General features: G+C 45.5%; 2 protein-coding genes and 1 pseudogene across 2 annotated transcripts; 2 read left to right on the top strand and 1 right to left on the bottom strand.

Moving 5' to 3' along the window:
* Nucleotides 1-6,067: 6,067 nt before the first annotated feature.
* LOC133922073 (uncharacterized) lies at nt 6,068-6,489 on the top strand. The gene is made up of 2 exons (XM_062367238.1): nt 6,068-6,170; nt 6,290-6,489. Exons 1-2 carry the CDS (start codon nt 6,068-6,070, stop codon nt 6,487-6,489), a joined length of 303 nt encoding a protein of 100 aa, XP_062223222.1.
* Nucleotides 6,490-8,856: 2,367 nt separating this feature from the next.
* On the top strand, nt 8,857-12,644 carry LOC133922064 (cyclic nucleotide-gated ion channel 4-like). The gene is made up of 7 exons (XM_062367226.1): nt 8,857-9,524; nt 10,292-10,507; nt 10,801-11,117; nt 11,225-11,333; nt 11,428-11,664; nt 11,762-11,848; nt 11,929-12,644. Exons 1-7 carry the CDS (start codon nt 9,033-9,035, stop codon nt 12,439-12,441), a joined length of 1,971 nt encoding a protein of 656 aa, XP_062223210.1. The 5' UTR covers nt 8,857-9,032; the 3' UTR covers nt 12,442-12,644.
* A 1,741-nt stretch (nt 12,645-14,385) lies between these two features.
* LOC133885287 (external alternative NAD(P)H-ubiquinone oxidoreductase B3, mitochondrial-like) lies at nt 14,386-18,786 on the bottom strand (annotated as a pseudogene).
* Nucleotides 18,787-19,062: the final 276 nt, after the last annotated feature.

Raw genomic sequence — 19,062 nt, 5'->3', positions numbered from 1 at the left:
AAAATAATTTTGGAAAATTGTAAATAAATTGTTTTTGAAAAATTGTAAAAATATTTTTGGAAAATTGTTTTATTCCAAAAAAATGAATCCTGCCAGGATTGGTGATGGAGATTATGTTCGTACACGTACAAGTCTGGTGGTGTCCAAACCTTTGGTAAGGTTTGTCTCGTTAACCCCCAAGAATGAAGACAGGATGTTGTTCCAAGTTAAATACGAAAAGGTCCCGTATTTTTGCGAGGTATGTGACATATAGGACATGGACACGAGGAATGTGGTTCAGGGGAGCATGAACCTAGCCCGTTCTAGTATGGGGATTGGATGTTGGCTAGCCGGCCTTGGCGAGCCGATGCTTCCACCGATCGCGCTGCTCCGTATGCGCTCCGGGGCAGAGATCATGCTGGCCGAGACCGGAGCGGCGAGGAGGGACCAAGAAAAAGATCATCAGGTGAAGCCTCTTTGGACGAGAACGATATAGATATTTTGGCCACTAGTGCAATGAAGCCATCAGCGGAGAACACAAAAGAGAAGGTGGGAGACCCGACGCCTGGGGAGTCGGCCAATTCTCAGCTTCACAGACCGATGCTACCATCTCTGAACACCGAGAAGGATGGTTTTGTGAATGGTGCGGTGTCAGACCCGAGTACAAATGAAAGTGCAGATGTGTTTCCTCCATCACCTCCTACATATATCTCTTCAAGAGAGCAAACGAAGTTAAAGCAGGCGACTTTACGCTCCAATACTTTACCTTCACACGATGGATCGGCGGGCTCCCTCGAGGCGCACCGCTGAAAGCAATGAATATTTTAAGTTGGAACTGTCGCGGAATTGGTAATGACGCGACAGTTCGAGAGCTTAGTAATTTGGCGAAGCGGTTTGCCCCCTCGGTGTTATACTTATAGGAAATACAGACAGCTGATACCCGAGTGTCGCGCAGGCTAGGCTTTGATAGTTGTTTTGCTGTTAGTAGTGAAGGCTGCAGTGGTGGCTTTGCGATGTTCTGGAACAATAGTTTGAACATGAAATTAATACACTATTCCCAATTTCACATGATGTGATCATGCAAGAAGGAACTTCGGAGCTGTGGAGACTCACTTGTATCTATGGTGAGGCAAGGACAAGCGAGCTAAAACCTGGGAATGGCTAAAGTTTCTCAAAAGTGAATCTGAACTTCCTTGGGTTTGCATTGGAGATTTCAATGAGGTCCTGCACCAAGAAGAGCACATGGGTGTCGGTGAACGGGGTACTCGGCAAATGATAGCCTTTAGGGAAGCAATTGATATTTGTGGTCTTTGTGACCAAGGTTTTAATGGAGCTAACTAAACATATGAGTCAAAAGTCAGGGGAGGCAGATATACCAGGATACGCTTAGGGTAACTCCAGCGGATAAGTTATCTAATGCTACAGGAAAAGGATACGGGATCTCAATGTCCGTAAAGAACTCCAGCAGAATCATTATCGATCGGTACAGGCTCGCTATAGTGATGAGGAGGCGAGCGAGGAGCGGCATATCTGCGGCACGTCTGGAGCTGCCTGCATCACTGTTTGCAGTGATGCATGTGGGTTCGAATGAAAAATGAGAATAATAGAAGGTAGAAAATAGAGTAGCTGTTGGAGATGAAAAAAATAAAGGATATTATAATAGTGTTAGATAATGCTATAGTAGTATTATAGATGAGAAATTTTAGAGTATCTACTGAAGATGATCTTAAACAGGGCTCTGGCTTCCACTGCTTGGTGGACACGCTTCCCGCTTACTTCTATTTATCACTTGACTGCTGCAAAGTCCGACCATTGTCCTTTACTCTTACGCGTAACGAAGCTGATGCAACCCACTGTGTTAACAAGTGAAAAACTGTTTAAATATGAGCTAATGTGGGAAGAGCACGAAGACTTCCATCATTTTATTGAGTAGGTTTGGAAAAGAAAGGAAACTTGTTCTTCAATAGCCGACCTACATGGAAAATTAGAATCCATCTCAAGCGACCTGTCCAATTGGAGTATAGAGATTTTTGACAAAGCTAGAAAGGAAACCCGGGAGCTCCTTGCTGCCCTGGAGCGTCTTCGAGCGTAACCTGACCGAGTCGGACCATCGCGGAGGAAACTAAAATCGCAGATCGGTTGGTAGAGCTGAACTACCGTGAGGAACTTATGTGGAAGCAAAGATCAAGTGTTCAATGGCTCTCAGAAGATGATAGTAACACGGAATTCTTCCACCAACGAGTGAGTATCAGAAGAAAGAAAAAACTGGATTAAACTCTTACATTTTCCGGATAGCACTATCTCTGAGGACATATCCGAGATGCATACCATGCAATTCTATCGCACCTTGTACAATGTACACATCAGAGGGTACGTTGGGGATGGAAAATGTACTCGATCATGTTCTATCGAGGGTCACACCTGTGATGAACAGTAAACTCGAAGCTCCCTATACGTCTCTTGAAGTAAAAAATGCTCTCTTTCAGATGTTTCCTACCAAAGCTCCGGGCCAGACGGGTTCCCTGCACATTTTTTTCAAAGGCATTGGGATATTTGTGGAGATGAGATAACCAAAGCCATCCTTAATTTCTTGAATGGGGTTGAGTCTTTGGACGATATTAACCAAACTTTTATCATCCTAATTCCCAAAGTTCAATTGGCTTCCTCTTTATCTCAGTTCTGACCAATTAGCTTATGCAACATCATACTAAAAATTGTATCGAAAGTACAGGCAAATAGGCTCAAGATGATCCTTCCGGAAATTATCTCTGAAGAGCAGTTGGAATTTGTTCCAGGAAGGCTTATTACGGATAATCTCATCACGGCATATGAATGTCTTCATTTCATCAAGCATAAGAGGGCAAGAAGTTCGCAATTCTGTGCCCTAAAATTAGGCATGATGAAAGCTTATGATCATGTTGAATGGAATTAGTTGTAGGCTATTATGCACAAACTAGGTTTTAGTAAGAAATGGATCGATTCTATGATGAACATTGTTATAACAGTTACTTTCTCGGTGCTTTTTAATGGGGAGCGGTTGGAGGAATTTAAACCATTGCGAGGGATTCATCAAGGTGACCCCATCTCTTCATACTTGTTTTTACTAGCGGTTGAAGGTTTGTCTTGCCTCTTAAGGAGCAGGGGGTTTTCAAAAAATTTATCGGGCATCGTAGTGGTGCCCACATCACCCCCAGTCAATCATCTCTTATTCACAGATGACAGCTTGTTTTTTGCAAAGGCCAGTTTGGAAGGGGCAATTGAGATTTCTGATACACTTGAGGTTTACTGCTATGCATCTGGGTAGCGTGTTAATTATGACAAGAGCTCTATTCACTTTAGCAAAGGTTGTACTAACTCAGTAAGAGATGAAATCAAACAAGTTTTACGCATTCCCAATGAATCTCTCGCTGAAAAGTATTTGGGCATGTGGCACTGATGTCGGCAACTCGAAGAATGGTTCCTTCAAATATCTGAAGGATAAGGTTTGGAAAAGAGTGCAAGGCTGGATAGTACAATCGCTATCTACGGGAGGAAAGAAGGTTTTGATTAAATCTGTTGCTCAAGCAATCCTGACTTATTTTATGGCTTGTTTCAAACTCCCTCGTGGATTGTGTAATCACATCAACTCATTCATCCGTGGTTTTGGTGGGGCAATAAGAATGGCAAAAGGAAGACATGTTGGGTATCATGGGACATAATTACCATGCCAAAACATATGGGTGGCCTTGGATTTAGAGACATTGAGTTGTTCAATCCGGCACTTCTAGCCCGCTAGGAATCGCGCATCTTACAAAACCTGGAGATGCTCAGCGCCCGTATTCTTAAATCAGTGTATTTTCCTTAGAAGGACATTATGCAAGCTCAACTAGGCTCTCGACCATCTCAGGTGTGGCGATCTATAACTGAGGGGAGAGACATTTTAAAGCTGGGTTTAATTCAAAGAATCAAGAACGGTAAAGATACATTTATTTGGAGATAGAATTGGATCCCAAGAGATGCGAGACTTAAGCCATATATGACAATCTCCAATGAGTCGCCAGTACGAGTTGTTGAACTAATTGATACCATGACATTCAGCTGGGATGAAAAGAAACTACGAACTCATTTTTTGCCGATGGACAATAGAGGTTATCCAGGCCATCCCTTTATGCACATCCAATCTTGATGATTTCTGGGCATGGTACCATGAGAAATCTATGGTATTCATAGTTCGACCGGCTTATAGAATGTTGGCCAAGACAAAAAAGATTCATGAGGACTGGTTGGATGGACGACCGAGCACAATAACACATTCTGAGAAATCATGGAGCAGGCTATGGAAGACTAAGGTGCCATCCAAAATTCGGGTGTTTGCGTGGAGGCTTGCACACAATTCTATACCCACCCGAATGGTCCTTAATCACAGGAAGATAGCCACGACGAGTGCTTGCTCCATATGTCATGCGTCCGAGGATTTTTGGTGGCACTCATTGATTGCACCATGGCTAGATGTGCCTGGGCGCTCATGGATGAAGAATTGACAGAACACCTTTACAATCGCAATTGTCCGGACGGGAAGGAATGACTCTTTCATCTTTTGAAGATGATAAGCCATCGGGAATTCACCACTATCCTAGTCACGTAATGGGCAATCTAGACAGCGCGGAGAAAGGCAATACATGAAGCGATTTTTCAGAGCCCTCTCTCGGTGTTTGGGTACTTACAAATTTCATGTCAGGCCTAGAGATTCTTCAGGAAAAAACACAGTAGAATTCAATGGTGAAATGCCAGATACATGTGCCCAAATGGTTGCCTCCACCAGCGGGAGCAACGAAGATCAATATAGATGTTGCAATAGCGACAAACAAGGAGCGGCAACTACTATCTATTGTGACTCTTCTGGTGTCTACTTGTGCTACTCAGCTGTAGTATTTACAGGCATAAGCAACCTAGCTACCTTGGAGGCAATAGCATGCCGCGAGGCCTTATCTCTCACGCTGGACTTGAATGTTAGAAAGCTTCACATCGCGTCCGATGCAGCCAATATGGTGTGTGACATTAATGAAGGAAGCTATTGCCAGTATAGCTCTATCCCGAGGGAGATTGAAATATGGCGGTCCTCTTTCTAGGAAATCTTTTTTGTTCGTGAAGGAAGAATTTCAAACAAAGAAGCGCACCCGCTTGCTAGGACCGCTCTTTCTCTACATAGTGGTTGTCATGTTTGGCTCTTGGAGCCTTTAGACCCTTATATTGTACCTTTTTGTGTTAATCAATAAAATGACCACGTTCTCTCTCTAATTTTTTTTGAACCATTAAAAGCAAAAATGTAAAATACACATTTCTTTTTTAAAAGATCCGACTTTGCCGGCTTTATATTAATAAGTAAGAGCAGGAATTACAAAAAAATGAGTAAGATGCGCAAAAAATGAAAAGGGGAGAAAAAAGGAAAACAAGAACAAGAGAGCATCCACTAAGGTTTACAATAATGCGCGTATGACAAAAACGAGATGCCACCGTTCTTTAGTGGAGAAACAAATGAAACATAATAGAAACTAGTTATCAAAATATGTTTTACAGATCATCTAATCCAAACACTCTTGTTTATTAATCAGAGAGAGGATAATATTAACCACGACTCACCTCTGAATACTTCTCACAAGCCTCGCTAAATCTTCTTATATATGCATCCGTAGGAAACAAGGCAAAGATAACTAAAATCGTTGCTCGGTCAAAATCCAACTGTATGGATAATAGAACATTCCAAATTAGTTGCATTGGAATCATAAACTCCCGGATTGCTAGAGATATGCCGGGCTTATTTATGAATCATAAACATTCCAAATTACGGTAAAAAAAACTTATGTTTCACTTGGTCCCGGGCCAAATTGCTAGAGATATGCCGGCTTGCAAATGTGCAACAAAGACATGTCCATAAGAAGGCCACGGGGCTTCTTTTTGTCGCGTGCATTTTACCAACTTCTGCACTCGCCACACTATAAGAAGCGGCGAACGAAACCTCGTTGCAACACCAAAGCGCAAAAGCTACACATATCTATCGATCTGATTTCACATCCCTAGCATCGATCTCCACGGCGCCGCAGCATTTGCAATGGCGAACCACGGCGCCGCCGCACTTCTGATCGCGTCTCTCCTGGTGGCGGTCGCCCTCGCCGCCGACGCCAGGCTCACCGTGCACCGCGACGCGTTCGGAGGTACGTACGTGTAGCATATATACGTTACGACGCCGATGAGCTCCATAGATCCAGTCCGCATGCATCTGCGTGGAGTCTGACTCTTGGAGAGCGTGCATGCGTGCAAAATTTTCTTGCAGCTTACGTGGTGGCGGACGCGACGACGGTGCCGTCGCTGGCCTGCAGCAAGGTGCACGGGGTGCAGGTGACCGAGACGTGCTTCTCCGTGGCGCAGGACGCGGGGCTGACCCAGGAGCAGTTCCTCGGCTTCAACCCCAACATCAACTGCGAGAAGGTCTTCGTCGGTCAGTGGGTCTGCCTTGCTGCGACCTCCGCTTGATCATCAATCACTTTGCTCTCGCCCTGCGTACCACGATCGATCGTGCTATGACTATGAATAAGCTAGGAGGTTTCTCTTATGTTCACGCCCACACAAAGCCAAACATGCATGCTAAGGTTGGCTGTGCCACTTTCCCTGTATTCCGAGTGATCTGTCACTCTATCACTGCAACAGATATGGCATGAAAATGTTCCCATCAGTTGTGCCTCATGTCTCATTCTGTGCGTGTGTTATTCATTTCTTCCATGTACTGCTAGGGTTGCCAAATCACCAAGGTTACACCAGAGTTTGGATGACCATCTAGCTACGACGTCTAATTGGCTCTTGAGTAATTTTCTGCCTCGGTACGGTCCTCAGAACAGCTTTCTATTTTTCAAGCGCTTCGAATCAACTTATTTTTTTCAATCATCATATTAGTCTCTTGAATTAACATCCAACTATTCGGGTTGAGATGGTTGAATTTTATTCAAGGGCTTGGATGGTTATTTAAAAAAGACGGGTCTAAGCACTAGAAATATAGTCATTCTGGTTTTGCTATTTTTCAAAAGTTCATGAAACAAACTTATTTTTCAATCACCATCCTAGCCCTTTGGATAAACATCTAACTAATCCAAGGGTCTAGGCTGGTGACTAGAAAATAAATTGGCCGTAAGCACTTAACAAATAGAAAGACCTAAATATATAAAAGAAGGTGACTTTTATCATGCATGGGCCCTATAGGTTAGGCATCATATATAGGATTTAGTGATATATTAGAGCAATGTTAGCGGATCTAATTTGGTGATGAGTCGAGGATAGCCATCAGGTCGAGGATTACACACAACATCAGGTGATGCACCAATTTGGTTTGTACCAACAGTTCCCCTAACCCCTTCGCACCCCTCCCCTGTCCCGCATCATGCCATCTCATGTGCACAGGTAAATTTTTTGATTTATTATTTTCAATCTTCATTCATGCACCGTACCTTGTGTAATAACTCGTCATTGTTCCAAGTCCTCACCCATTAGCGACGTTCATGGCTTGGCCTCCCCCGCCCCTACATCTGACGTACGCTGAGCACTACGACGGTAGCTCCTCCGGGCCCTCTTGGGCTGGTGTCGTTGAGCACTATGGTGGTAACTCCTCCGGAGCGCCGTCTTACACAGGTGTCGGTGTGTCCTCATCTCACACCCATATCAGAGAGGCAGATATCTCTATCCAAAATTTATTATGTACTTCATAAAGTTCACATTCACAATTGGTGCTAACATACTTTGCTCCATAAACCACATACAATGTTCGACGATTTCGAGGACATACATGTTGCGACAGGTACTGAGGCATGTCCACGCTGGCGGCCCACATAGACATGTCACCCGTTTAGGTTCTGTCACATTTTAAACGGTCAACATGAATATGGATTTGCAATTTTGAAAATGGATGTATATATTTGCAAATTTCAGATATTAAAAAATAAAAAATAAAAAAAGTTCGCGGCAACGAACCTGATAAACGAGCGAGCCCACGATGATAAGGGATTCGGGGCCGCATTTTGCATTTTGGTCTGGAAACGAGGTATTGCGGGACAATTAAGCCCATCTAACGTTTGAGTGCTTTACGGCCCGCCGTCTGTTGCAAGCTTTTCTTTTTCTTTTCTTTTTTTTGGCTCAGACAATTTTGATAGTAATCAACTTAACTGGCACATTTCGTGCTGGCCAAATAGAACGCGACACAGTCAGCAGCAGTGCATCTGAAGCGAGCGAAGCGAACCCCTAAGTTGAATGTATAAGACTCTGAACAATATGTAGCACTCAAACGTTATCATCTGACTGTGACACTGGTCAATAAACAGTGACTGTTTATATCTGACCAGAGTCACAGTCATACGAAACAGAGTTGTTTTTCTCCGCAACAGAAGCCACTGCAGCTTGGATGCAAGAATACCTGATCGCGTATCGAAACAGTGCAATAGTTACGACGCTAGCTAGTCCAAATAGCAGCAGGCAGACGCACAGGACAGGACCACCACCCTGCCGATCGGCATCGATATGAAGCCGGCATTCATGAAGATAAAATGATTGACGCATAGATAGAGCGTGATGTGGCCACCTTGTCACTTGTGAATTGAAGCGCCCTAACGCTAGCAACTTTGCATCCAAGTGATACGCTGGCTCCGTTCATTTCCCTCGTCCGCCGCACATTTTCTCTGTGTGAAGCTGACGCCGGTCGCCGAAAGACGCAAGAACTTTCACTAAGCAGTAGAGCACACGCGCGTGGCGACAAGCGGTGGTCAGGTCGATTCCGTCACCGAACTCGCATTTCCAAATTTGGATTAGAATGCTTTGTTGATATTTTTTTTTGGCACGTACGCACGCGCGGGCACGATGAGAAGTGGAGAGATAGGTACGTACGCTCTTGCAGGCTAGATCGCTATATACGCGTCCGTCTCGTGTTAGAGTCCCGCGGATGCTGTCCTCCTCCTTGCTCCATCACCCACATGCCAGAGCCTCACACCTGACCTCGCGCAGGCCAGTAGCTAGAAGGCCCGCGGCATCGATCGGTCATGCCAGCCGAGCTCTGGGCGCACTCGTCTGTGTCCACCTCCTCCGCGGCTTCGTCGCCCCCTCATGGGGCGCCGCCGACGATGACGACGCGGGGAGGCAAGAGCCGGCGCGGGGCGTGGGCGGCAGCGCTGGACCCGCGGGCAAGGTGGGCGCGGGAGTGGCACCGCGCGTACCTGCTCGCCTGCGCGGCGGGGCTCATGGTCGACCCGCTCTTCCTGTACGCCGTGTCCGTCAGCGCGCCGCTCATGTGCGTCTTCCTCGACGGCTGGTTCGCGGCTGCGGTCACCGCGCTCCGGTGCACGGTCGACGCCATGCACGCCTGGAACCTGCTGCTGCGGCTCCGGGACGCGCGCGCGCCGAGGCGGGAGGGCGGCTTGGACGAGGAGGCGGCGCAACAGGGGAGCGGCGGCGGCGGCGCCGCCATGCCGGCACAGGCGAGGTCCACGAAGGGGATCCTCTTGGACTCCTTCGTCATTCTACCGGTGATGCAGGTGCGTGGTTACTCCATGTCCGTGCATGATTGGTTTCAACGTGTTCTTCGAGATGTTTCGTCTGGTTGTTCGGTAAAAAATAATGTTGGTCCCAGAAACAATCCCCCCGCCACCCTCCCCCCTGAATCGGTGCACAGGAACAATTTAGCCATGGTCCATAGTGACATGTTGGAGTGTGTTTGTCCAAAACCATTTGGAACAACGGAGAATTTGGAGCCTTCGACGTTGTCATCTTCCATTAGTCCCTCGTACACCATACTTCCATGGCGTGGCCGTATGCCGCGGCATTGCATTTCCCCATCACATTGTGCCGAGCAAATAGGTGCATGTGATCCGCTGTGCCGAGTAGCAGGCACGTACCACCACCACAGCCTACGCCCTACTGGACCGAGCCTACGTTCTGGCGCTCTGCATGGGACCATGATGCTAGTGCAATTCAGTAGCAGCCTGCATCGTGCGCTTTGCAGATTGGACCCCTTCCCTTTCAGCCATCGATGCGAGCCGTTGCATCATAGTATCACCAAGCGAACCAACAATGTGTTCCATCAATCAATGCAGAATTACAAGTTCTTTCCAGTAAGGTCCAGACAGTTTTTGTAATCCTCCTACCCCACAGGGAACCTGTGGATGCAATGACCGATATTTTTCATTTTCCCCGTCAGTTGGTTTTCTTCGATTTTTGTACTCCGATAATACATGTTCCTGCTTTGATTTGCTTTCAGTGAACCATGTCAAGCAAATACATACGCCGTGATTTTCGCACGCAGGTGGTCGTTTGGGTGGCAGCGCCGGCGATGATACGCGCCGGATCGACCACCGCCGTCATGACCGTGCTGCTGGTGTCGTTCCTGTTCGAGTACCTGCCCAAGATCTACCACTCGGTCCGCTTCCTGCGCCGGATTCAGAACGTCTCCGGCTACATCTTCGGCACCATCTGGTGGGGGATCGCGCTCAATCTCATGGCCTACTTCGTCGCCGCTCATGTGAGTCCCCGCATCTCCTTCCTTCATTGCATCTGTTGAAGTGCAACTGCTTAGACTTTTAGGTGAACTTGTCGGGTCGTGAAGCTCAGTACCATCATTTTAATTGTTCAATGCAGTAGACCCCAGCCCGAACCTAACAAGGCAAGCAAAGCTGACCAAGTACTTTGCCGTGCGCGCACGAGTTCTTTACCACGAACGGCCTCGGCACACGAACGACGCCTGCACGCTGCACATGGTTTCTTGTGCGCGAGTTTAATTCTGAGACAGCTAAGACGTGCCATTCTTGCATGCAGGCGGTGGGCGCGTGCTGGTACTTGCTCGGCGTGCAGCGGTCAACCAAGTGCCTCAGGGAGCAGTGCGCCCAGGCCGGGAACGGGTGCGCACCGTGGGCGCTGGCGTGCCCGGAGCCGCTCTACTACGGCGCCACCGCGCGCGGCCTTGACGCGGACAGGCTCGCCTGGGCCGGCAACGCCAGCGCCAGGGGCACTTGCCTCGACAGCGGCGACAACTACCAGTACGGGGCTTACAAGTGGACCGTCATGCTGGTGGCCAACCCGAGCAGGCTCGAGAGGATTCTGCTCCCCATCTTCTGGGGGTTAATGACTCTCAGGTGAAATGCAAGTTGCAGATCAGTACCTGTTTCTAACTGAGTGCGTGTTATGGTTGAGTAACTTACTTGGTTACTGCCCATCTGATTCTGTCACTGCTGCTGCTCAGCACGTTTGGGAATTTGGAGAGCACAACGGAGTGGCTGGAGATTGTGTTCAACATCATCACCATCACCGGCGGACTAATTCTCGTGACTATGCTCATAGGAAACATCAAGGTAACCAAGGGCCAGTCAAAATGTCCGGAATGTATGGCTTGTACTTGCAATGCGATCGTCTTGACTGATGATGCGAACGGCATATGAATGGAAGGTGTTCCTGAACGCGACGACGTCCAAGAATCAGGCGATGCACACGAGGCTGCGGGGCATGGAGCTTTGGATGAAGCGCAAGAACCTGCCGCGGAGCATCCGGCAGCGGGTGAGGCAGTACGAGCGGCAGCGGTGGGCGGCCACGCGCGGCGTGGACGAGTGCCGCATCATCCGGGACCTGCCCGAGGGGCTCCGCAGGGACATCAAGTACCACCTCTGCCTCGACCTCGTCCGCCAGGTACGTCAACACAACTTCGCGGAGTCGTGTCGGTCCTCCTGTTTTTGGGCCTGTTGGTGCACGATGCGCTCGTCTTGAACTGTTGCACAAACTGCAGGTGCCGCTGTTCCAGCACATGGACGATCTGGTGCTCGAGAACATCTGCGACAGGGTCAAGTCCCTCATATTTCCCAAAGGAGAAGTCGTAAGCACACGAAAAAACTTGATTTCCATTGGAAATGCACAATGGCACGGCACTAACAAAAGTGATCGCTGTTTCCTTAGATCGTCAGAGAAGGTGACCCGGTGCAGAGGATGCTGTTCATCGTTCGTGGCCACCTGCAGAGCAGCCAGGTGCTCCGCAATGGAGCCATGAGCTGCTGCATGCTGGGGCCGGGCAACTTCAGTGGCGACGAGCTGCTGTCGTGGTGCCTGCGCCGGCCGTTCCTGGAGCGGCTGCCGGCGTCGTCGTCGACGCTGGCGATACTGGAGAGCACGGAGGCGTTCGGGCTGGACGCGGCGGACGTCAAGTACGTGACGCAGCACTTCCGGTACACCTTCACCAAAGAGAAGGTGCGGCGCAGCGCGCGATACTACTCGCCCGGGTGGCGCACCTGGGCGGCCGTGGCGGTGCAGCTTGCGTGGCGCCGGTACAAGCACCGCAAGACGCTCGCGTCGCTGTCCTTCATCCGCCCGCGACGGCCCCTGTCGCGGTGCTCGTCGCTCGGGGAGGAGAAGCTGCGCCTCTACGCCGCGCTGCTCACATCGCCCAAGCCCAACCAGGACGACTTGCTCTGAGATAAGCCTATGCGACAGGAAGGCCTCATGCCTGGGGTCACTGGGTCAGGTAGAAGCAAAACCAAAAATAAGTTGTTTCTCCAGAGGGACTGGAGCTTAAGGAGGTGAACGACAGATTGAACTTGAGCATCTGCTCCAGGTGTACGCCATGATTGGTTTTATGGCTTCTTCTGTGTTGCCCAATTTGAAACAGCATTTCTCTAGTCCTAGCGCATGTGATTGGTTTTATGCCTACGAAATTGTTTCCATTCTCCACTCTCAAGTGACGGCTGCTGATTTACATAAAATTTACAGTGAAGTAGAATGAAACAATAACTATTTTATAAGCAGCAAAGTTGATAAGACACGGTGGGGGAAGATATTCCTGGGATTCTATGGCCAATAGAACTGCAGAAGTGCGAAATGCAAATAGAAGCAGAACAGAATAGTATATGAACCAGAATAAACCGAAACAGTATATGAACCGAACCATTAAGTGCCTGGTCTTTCAACACGGCTCAACACCTTCTCGGTCATCACTACTGGGTCGAGAAGCTTGAGGATGACATAGTCTTAACGGATTGGGCTGACCTCTCTGTCCTCCGCGTTATGGCTTGGTGTGACTTACCAGTGAACATCCCAACAATGTCATCATGGAGGTGACGGAACCTTGCATCTTCATTTGCTATGATGACCCCGGCATGCGGCAACTGTTTGGCAACATCCCATCATACATCATAGAGAAGTAAACTTTGATATACTTCGTTTTCATCCTGGTTGTAACACTGGTTGAATTTCGCATTGCATCTTCTTCTAGACCGATGCTTGGATTGGGGGCCGCTCTATTCGCTTGATGGCGTCGGACCTTTTTGCTTGCCTGGCTCAAAACTCAAGGTGCAGAACGTTCTTCTGGACCGATGCTTGAATTGGGGGCCACTCTATTCGCTTGATGGCGCCGGACCTTTTTGCTTGCGTGCCTCAGAACTCAAGGTGCAGAACGGTCAGGGCGGGTTTGCTGAATCGAAATTAGGTTCGAGATATTACTGGCCCCCTTTCCATTTCAGCACTTGGCCAATACTTGCATCTGGGGAATGAGGAGGATCATATGATTTGGTGTTGGACCTCAACCGGTGTGTACTCGGCTTCTTCGGCATATCAGCTCATGTTCCAGGGAGCAATCCATTTGGAAGGAGCTCGACTATTGTGGAGGGCGTGGGCACCCTTGAAGATTAAATTCTTTGGGTGTTTGATGGTCCATGATTGTCTCTGGACTGCGACTCGAAGGAGAAGGCACAGACTGCAGCCTGATGAGGCATGCACGCGCTGCTCTCAGCTTCCTGAAACAACCGATCACCTTCTCCTACATTGCAACCTGGCTTGGGAAATATGGTGCTGGGTAGTGGGTGTACAAGCTCCTACTCAGGACAGCTCTATTCTGCTTTGGTGGACCGAGCTTCGGGAGTGCGCAAGAAGAAACTATCGGAAAGGATTGGATTCCCTAATTCTCCTAACCTGCGGGCACATTTGGCTTTCGCGTAATGACATAATTTTCAACAATTAATGCGTCTCTACTGACTCACTAATAGCCTTTATATGGGAGGACGTAAACACTTGGTGTGCCGCCGAAGCAAATAATCTGTCCATTCTCTTGTAGCGCTTACGTAGTTTCGGATCGGTCATCTAGCTGACATTGTTGTCTAGCCTCTCTAGTTGTGTCTTTTATTGTATAAGTTTATATCCGGAACCCTTATAACATGACTTGTATTGGTCACTATGTAAGATCCGTTTGGGGTTTTTTTTTTCTAAATATAAAGATATGTAGCTCTCCTGCGTATTTGAGAAAAAAAATTGGTACGGAATCCTTGCTAAGCTATGGAAAGAATTGAGCTTCGAAAATAGTGGAGCAGTAGAATAGTACATAAGGAATAATGTAGGAGTTGAACTACAAAATTGGGCGACTTGAATTCATAGGCTGCTGGAGTCCCTTCCAAAGATGATCCGCTTCCCCCAATCAGATACGACTAGCATCCTTGTGCGCCAGCTGAATTGTTTGCTGTATTCAATAAGAGCAAACGACTATCAAAACAAGTATCCAGTCATATATGACGAGCATAGTACATCTGTGCCAAGATGAAGTGCAAGAAGGAAAGCATACGGAAGAGTGAGATCAATACCTTGCATAAACAGAATACTACAGCCATTGAGTGCTGTGGCCAACATGTACCCAATCGCCTGGCAATTGCGCAGCTGTTTGCTCTCCACCCAGTGGAGCGAATTGGCCAAAATGTCTGTACCTGTACAGCAAACGATAAAAATTAGTGACTACTGGTTCTGAATGATCAATCATAGCCATGCTAACGGAATTCACATCTATTTATGCATCCTTACTAATAGCATATTATGGTAATAATTAAATGTCATATGCACATCAAGTAGGGCAAAACTGCATGTATTTTTTTTTGAAGTAAAACTGCATGTATTTTTTGGACATGATGGAGTAATTTATAACAATGCAAGAGTTGTTCCCTCTTGCGGAAGCATATCACAGCATGGAATACGAACCTGAAAGGTTTGAACCGATGACGCCCAGCACCTCTGATCCTTCAGGGTATTGTTCACAAGTCCTCATCCTGTTAAAGCAGTCCGCTAGATAAATTCCCTCTTGTGCTGCAACCTGAAGCACCAACAAGCATTCATATAAGAATATGCAATATTAGCACATAGCAGAGCAGGAATTATCTTGCCACTCTCTGGATAGTAGTGTTGTGTCGCCCAGCTCTAACGCTACACATGAACTACCTGAGCTGTTGCTGGGAGCATCTTGACTTGCGAGTCCACTTGAGCAAGGGCCTTTTTTAATTCCTCTATGTCCAGTTCTTTTGACTCCTTGGAGTTCCCATCTGAATCTTTGAGTAGATCATGGAAACCCTTCATTTGGTTGGATTTAAGATATAACTCCACCTGTGGGTATCTCTCATAGATGTCTCCAAGAATATATTTTATTTTCTTCACAGTTAAAGTGCCGGAGTTATCCTTGTCTGCTACTCGAAATATTGCAGCAACATCTCCCTGAAAATTTTAATACAGACCACTAAATATGTAACAACATTATAAACAAGTGCTAGCTGACACGACAAGAAATACATTTGATAGAAAATATAGTATTAACAAAAGGGCATATCTAGCACTAACCACAGAGTAGATATTAACAAGCTAGACCAGCTTAAAAAGGCCTTGTTCATTCAAGCATCTAACAACAGAAAGTATTACCAAGAAAACTTAAACTGTGCAAATCTGGAAGCAAGGAACTACAGGCTAAGAGCTACAAACAAATTTCTAATAAGTTCTTCTCATGCCCTTGGAATGTGAAGATAGCAGATATTTTTGGTAGAGCGCACATGCAGATTCTGAAAATTAAACACGGTACACACAAACACAGTTGACATCTCTTCCAGAACAAGCTAGACACAGGTGTCACTTTGAATTAAGAGCGCGGGCAATGAATAATGCACAAATTCTGATAAACAGAATAGTGTCATAACCGATGGTGTGGTTATATGATTGTTAGTGATATAACATGGTATTTTAGAAATTTAGTACGAACATACCGTAACTTTTCTTTGAGCTATAGTTGCGCAATCACCAAGAGCATATATATCCTCACACCCTTGAACCCTAAGCCACTCATCAGTTGCTACCACACGATGATTCGCCTGCAAAAAAGGTATTGAACTTATTAAAAGGTGAGTACAACGAAATATGTTTCTCTTCTGGATGGAGAATGAGATATACCTGACCAACTTGCTTCATGAAATCCATAATGATGGGACGGGTTCCAATTCCAGTGGACCAAACGGCCATACCATAAGGAACAGTGATCTCTCCAGTTGCAGCATTGGTCATGGTAATATCCTTATCAGACACCTTTACAACCTTAAAATTTGTCTTCAAATCTATACTGTCCCTCTTAAATTTCTTTTCAGCAAATTGGGTGATTCTTTTGTCGAACCTGTATGAGCCATGAAAGATATTATAAAAAGATCATAGTAGATCTAAGATATCAAGAGGCAACAAGTGGAGTAAGCATAAAGCATATGAGAGAGAGAGAGAGAGCTCACCACCACTATGATCCAACTTATATACCAAGATTTTTTTTTAAAAATCTCTTGTTACATTAACTGTATAAACATAAGAAATGCTGCATAAAAATAGCAAATATTGATACCAAATTTTCAGAAAGATTTTTTTCTTTATGAAAAAAGAAAGAGGGAAATAAATATCTAACCACTTCATTTGGTGGGTCCACATAAATACATAATAACCATGTGCGCCAGTTATGATTAAAGTAGACATGAAAATTCCATGACATACAATTTTATTTCAGATAAAGACCCATAATATCAATATACCCATGCATTTCCAGGTAGTACTGGTTGTATACTAAGAAACTTCGATCAGTTGAGTATGAAAGGGATTATACACAAAACATTGAAAGGTCTTACATTGTAAGGATATGCCCTCCCGCTTCAATTACTGAAATGTTCACATACTTCTTTACATCAGGATACAACTTTGCCAAGTCTTCATTCACAAAGTCATGCAACTATGCAGCAAATTCTACCCCTGTAGGGCCACCACCAATAACAACGAAATGAAGATTCTTCTTCTGCTCTTCCTCAGTAAGATTTGGAAGGGAGGCTCTTTCAAAACATTTCAAGACACTCTTCCTGATCTTTTGAGCGTCTTCTACTTCCTACAAAAGTGATGGCTCTATCAAAAAGCATTTACAAAACATATAAAAAACAGTTGCATCATTAAACACATGTTATAATGAACCTTGGTTGCATACAAAATTGAAAATTCAGAGCAGCAGAATACAACGAATGAACGAATTATGATGAAAAGACACAACAAGTATACGGATCTACGATCCTACTGCAACAGCTAAAGGATACGTTGATTGACCAAAAAAAAGGCCTGGTTCTACCACGTTCACTTGGACATGGTTGGTGTGAGACAGCGAATATGTATAAGCAGCAGGCACATCAAAGCACCTAAAAAAATTATTACCCAAGGTAATGTTGGCATCGATTATAAGATGATACTGATGGACCAGTGGTAAGCGGTACAATTTCGTTCCTGCAGATTAGCTTTGTTCATCGATTCAATGTAGGGGACAATCCATTGCTGCATTAGGCTTTACGTGGTACTTACCTTAAGGAAATGACAATTTTCAGTAACACCAGGGGTGTTGAAAGTATTAGGTCTAGCTCCAACACTGACAACCAGGTAATCATAATCCACAACAAACTCACCATTTCCGTCAATGTTTGTCCCGACATCTGATCTGCAGTGGATCTTTTTGTTTGTTGCATCAATCTTGAAGCACTCAGCTTCCCAAAACCGGAATGCAGCATTTCTCTGCAGAAGGATATCCATACATTAGTTACCTAACTCTTGCATTTAATTGGATAAGATACATACAATTAGAGCACATTACTACGTGCTTCAACTGTGCCACATGTCACGCTCGGCAACAAAGGAGTGAAGGTGAAGTAGTTGCGAGGTGATACAACATGAACATCATACAAAGAGGTGTCAATATTTCTCAAGAAACTAGCGCCTGCCCAACCGGTTCCAAGGATAACCACCTTCTTGTTTCCAGTCCCATCACAAATTTGAAGAACCCGATTATCCTGACAAGCATAAGTTAAAGTGACAACTCTACAAAAAGTTAACAATAGAGGCGTGTCAGAGCCCTGAAATATAGGTTACATAAAATTATTTTAAAAGTAAAAGAGTGAACGGTGATTGTGGCAATGTAGTAACATTTAACCTGCAGTTTTGTTACACTGATGTATATACCAACTGATAACCACTTCTGAGATTCGTAATAAAAGCACTTTAGTACAATCACTAAAGTTTATTTTCCTAAGTACATTGTGCAACAAAGCAGAACAATTGCAAACCGCTGTAAAACCTTAGCTACTTTTTTTTTTTGAACGATGGGCAGGAACACTGCCCTTTTATTTAAGTTAGGAGAAGCAAGAAAGTTTTACATGAATGTTGTTACATAAAAGGACTAAAAAAAACTCCTCAGATCTTAACATAGGAAACGTCTCCAGGTAATGAACAACAAATATATTGTACTGCTGCATAATTAGAATCACATCTCCAGGTACAGGATCAAAAATGAAGGAAGAATTTCATCTTCTAGCATCTCATTCAATCTAGATGGCCAGCATTACAATAATAGATATAGATAATACACCATTCCATTCTCATGAGCAAATGTTTGACATTCTAATCTATTTAAATGCCTAGTCGCCAACATAAACGTACTGTTTGTATCAATATATCAGTCATGTCGACAGTAATATGCTGCATAATACATGTTCTCCAAAATTGACAAATAGACCAAGTACCGTGCTAATTCATCCACAAAATAACAAGTATAAACTATGCAATAGCAAGGATAATCAGAATAACATTAGATACACTGGGCGCCTGATTTACAGAAATATTATAGTAATTTGCTAGCTTTATAACTCAAATTTTTTGCATGTGGCCTCATAACTGTCGAGGATTTATTCCTGACAATGTGTCCGGAAAATGACGAGGTTACCTTCGTGGATCATAGAT

Source organism: Phragmites australis, chromosome 1 (assembly GCF_958298935.1).
Source record: "Phragmites australis chromosome 1, lpPhrAust1.1, whole genome shotgun sequence".
Classification (NCBI taxonomy): Eukaryota; Viridiplantae; Streptophyta; class Magnoliopsida; order Poales; family Poaceae; genus Phragmites; species Phragmites australis.
The sequence above is the reverse complement of the archived record's forward strand: the minus strand, read 5'-3'. Positions and strand labels throughout refer to the sequence as shown.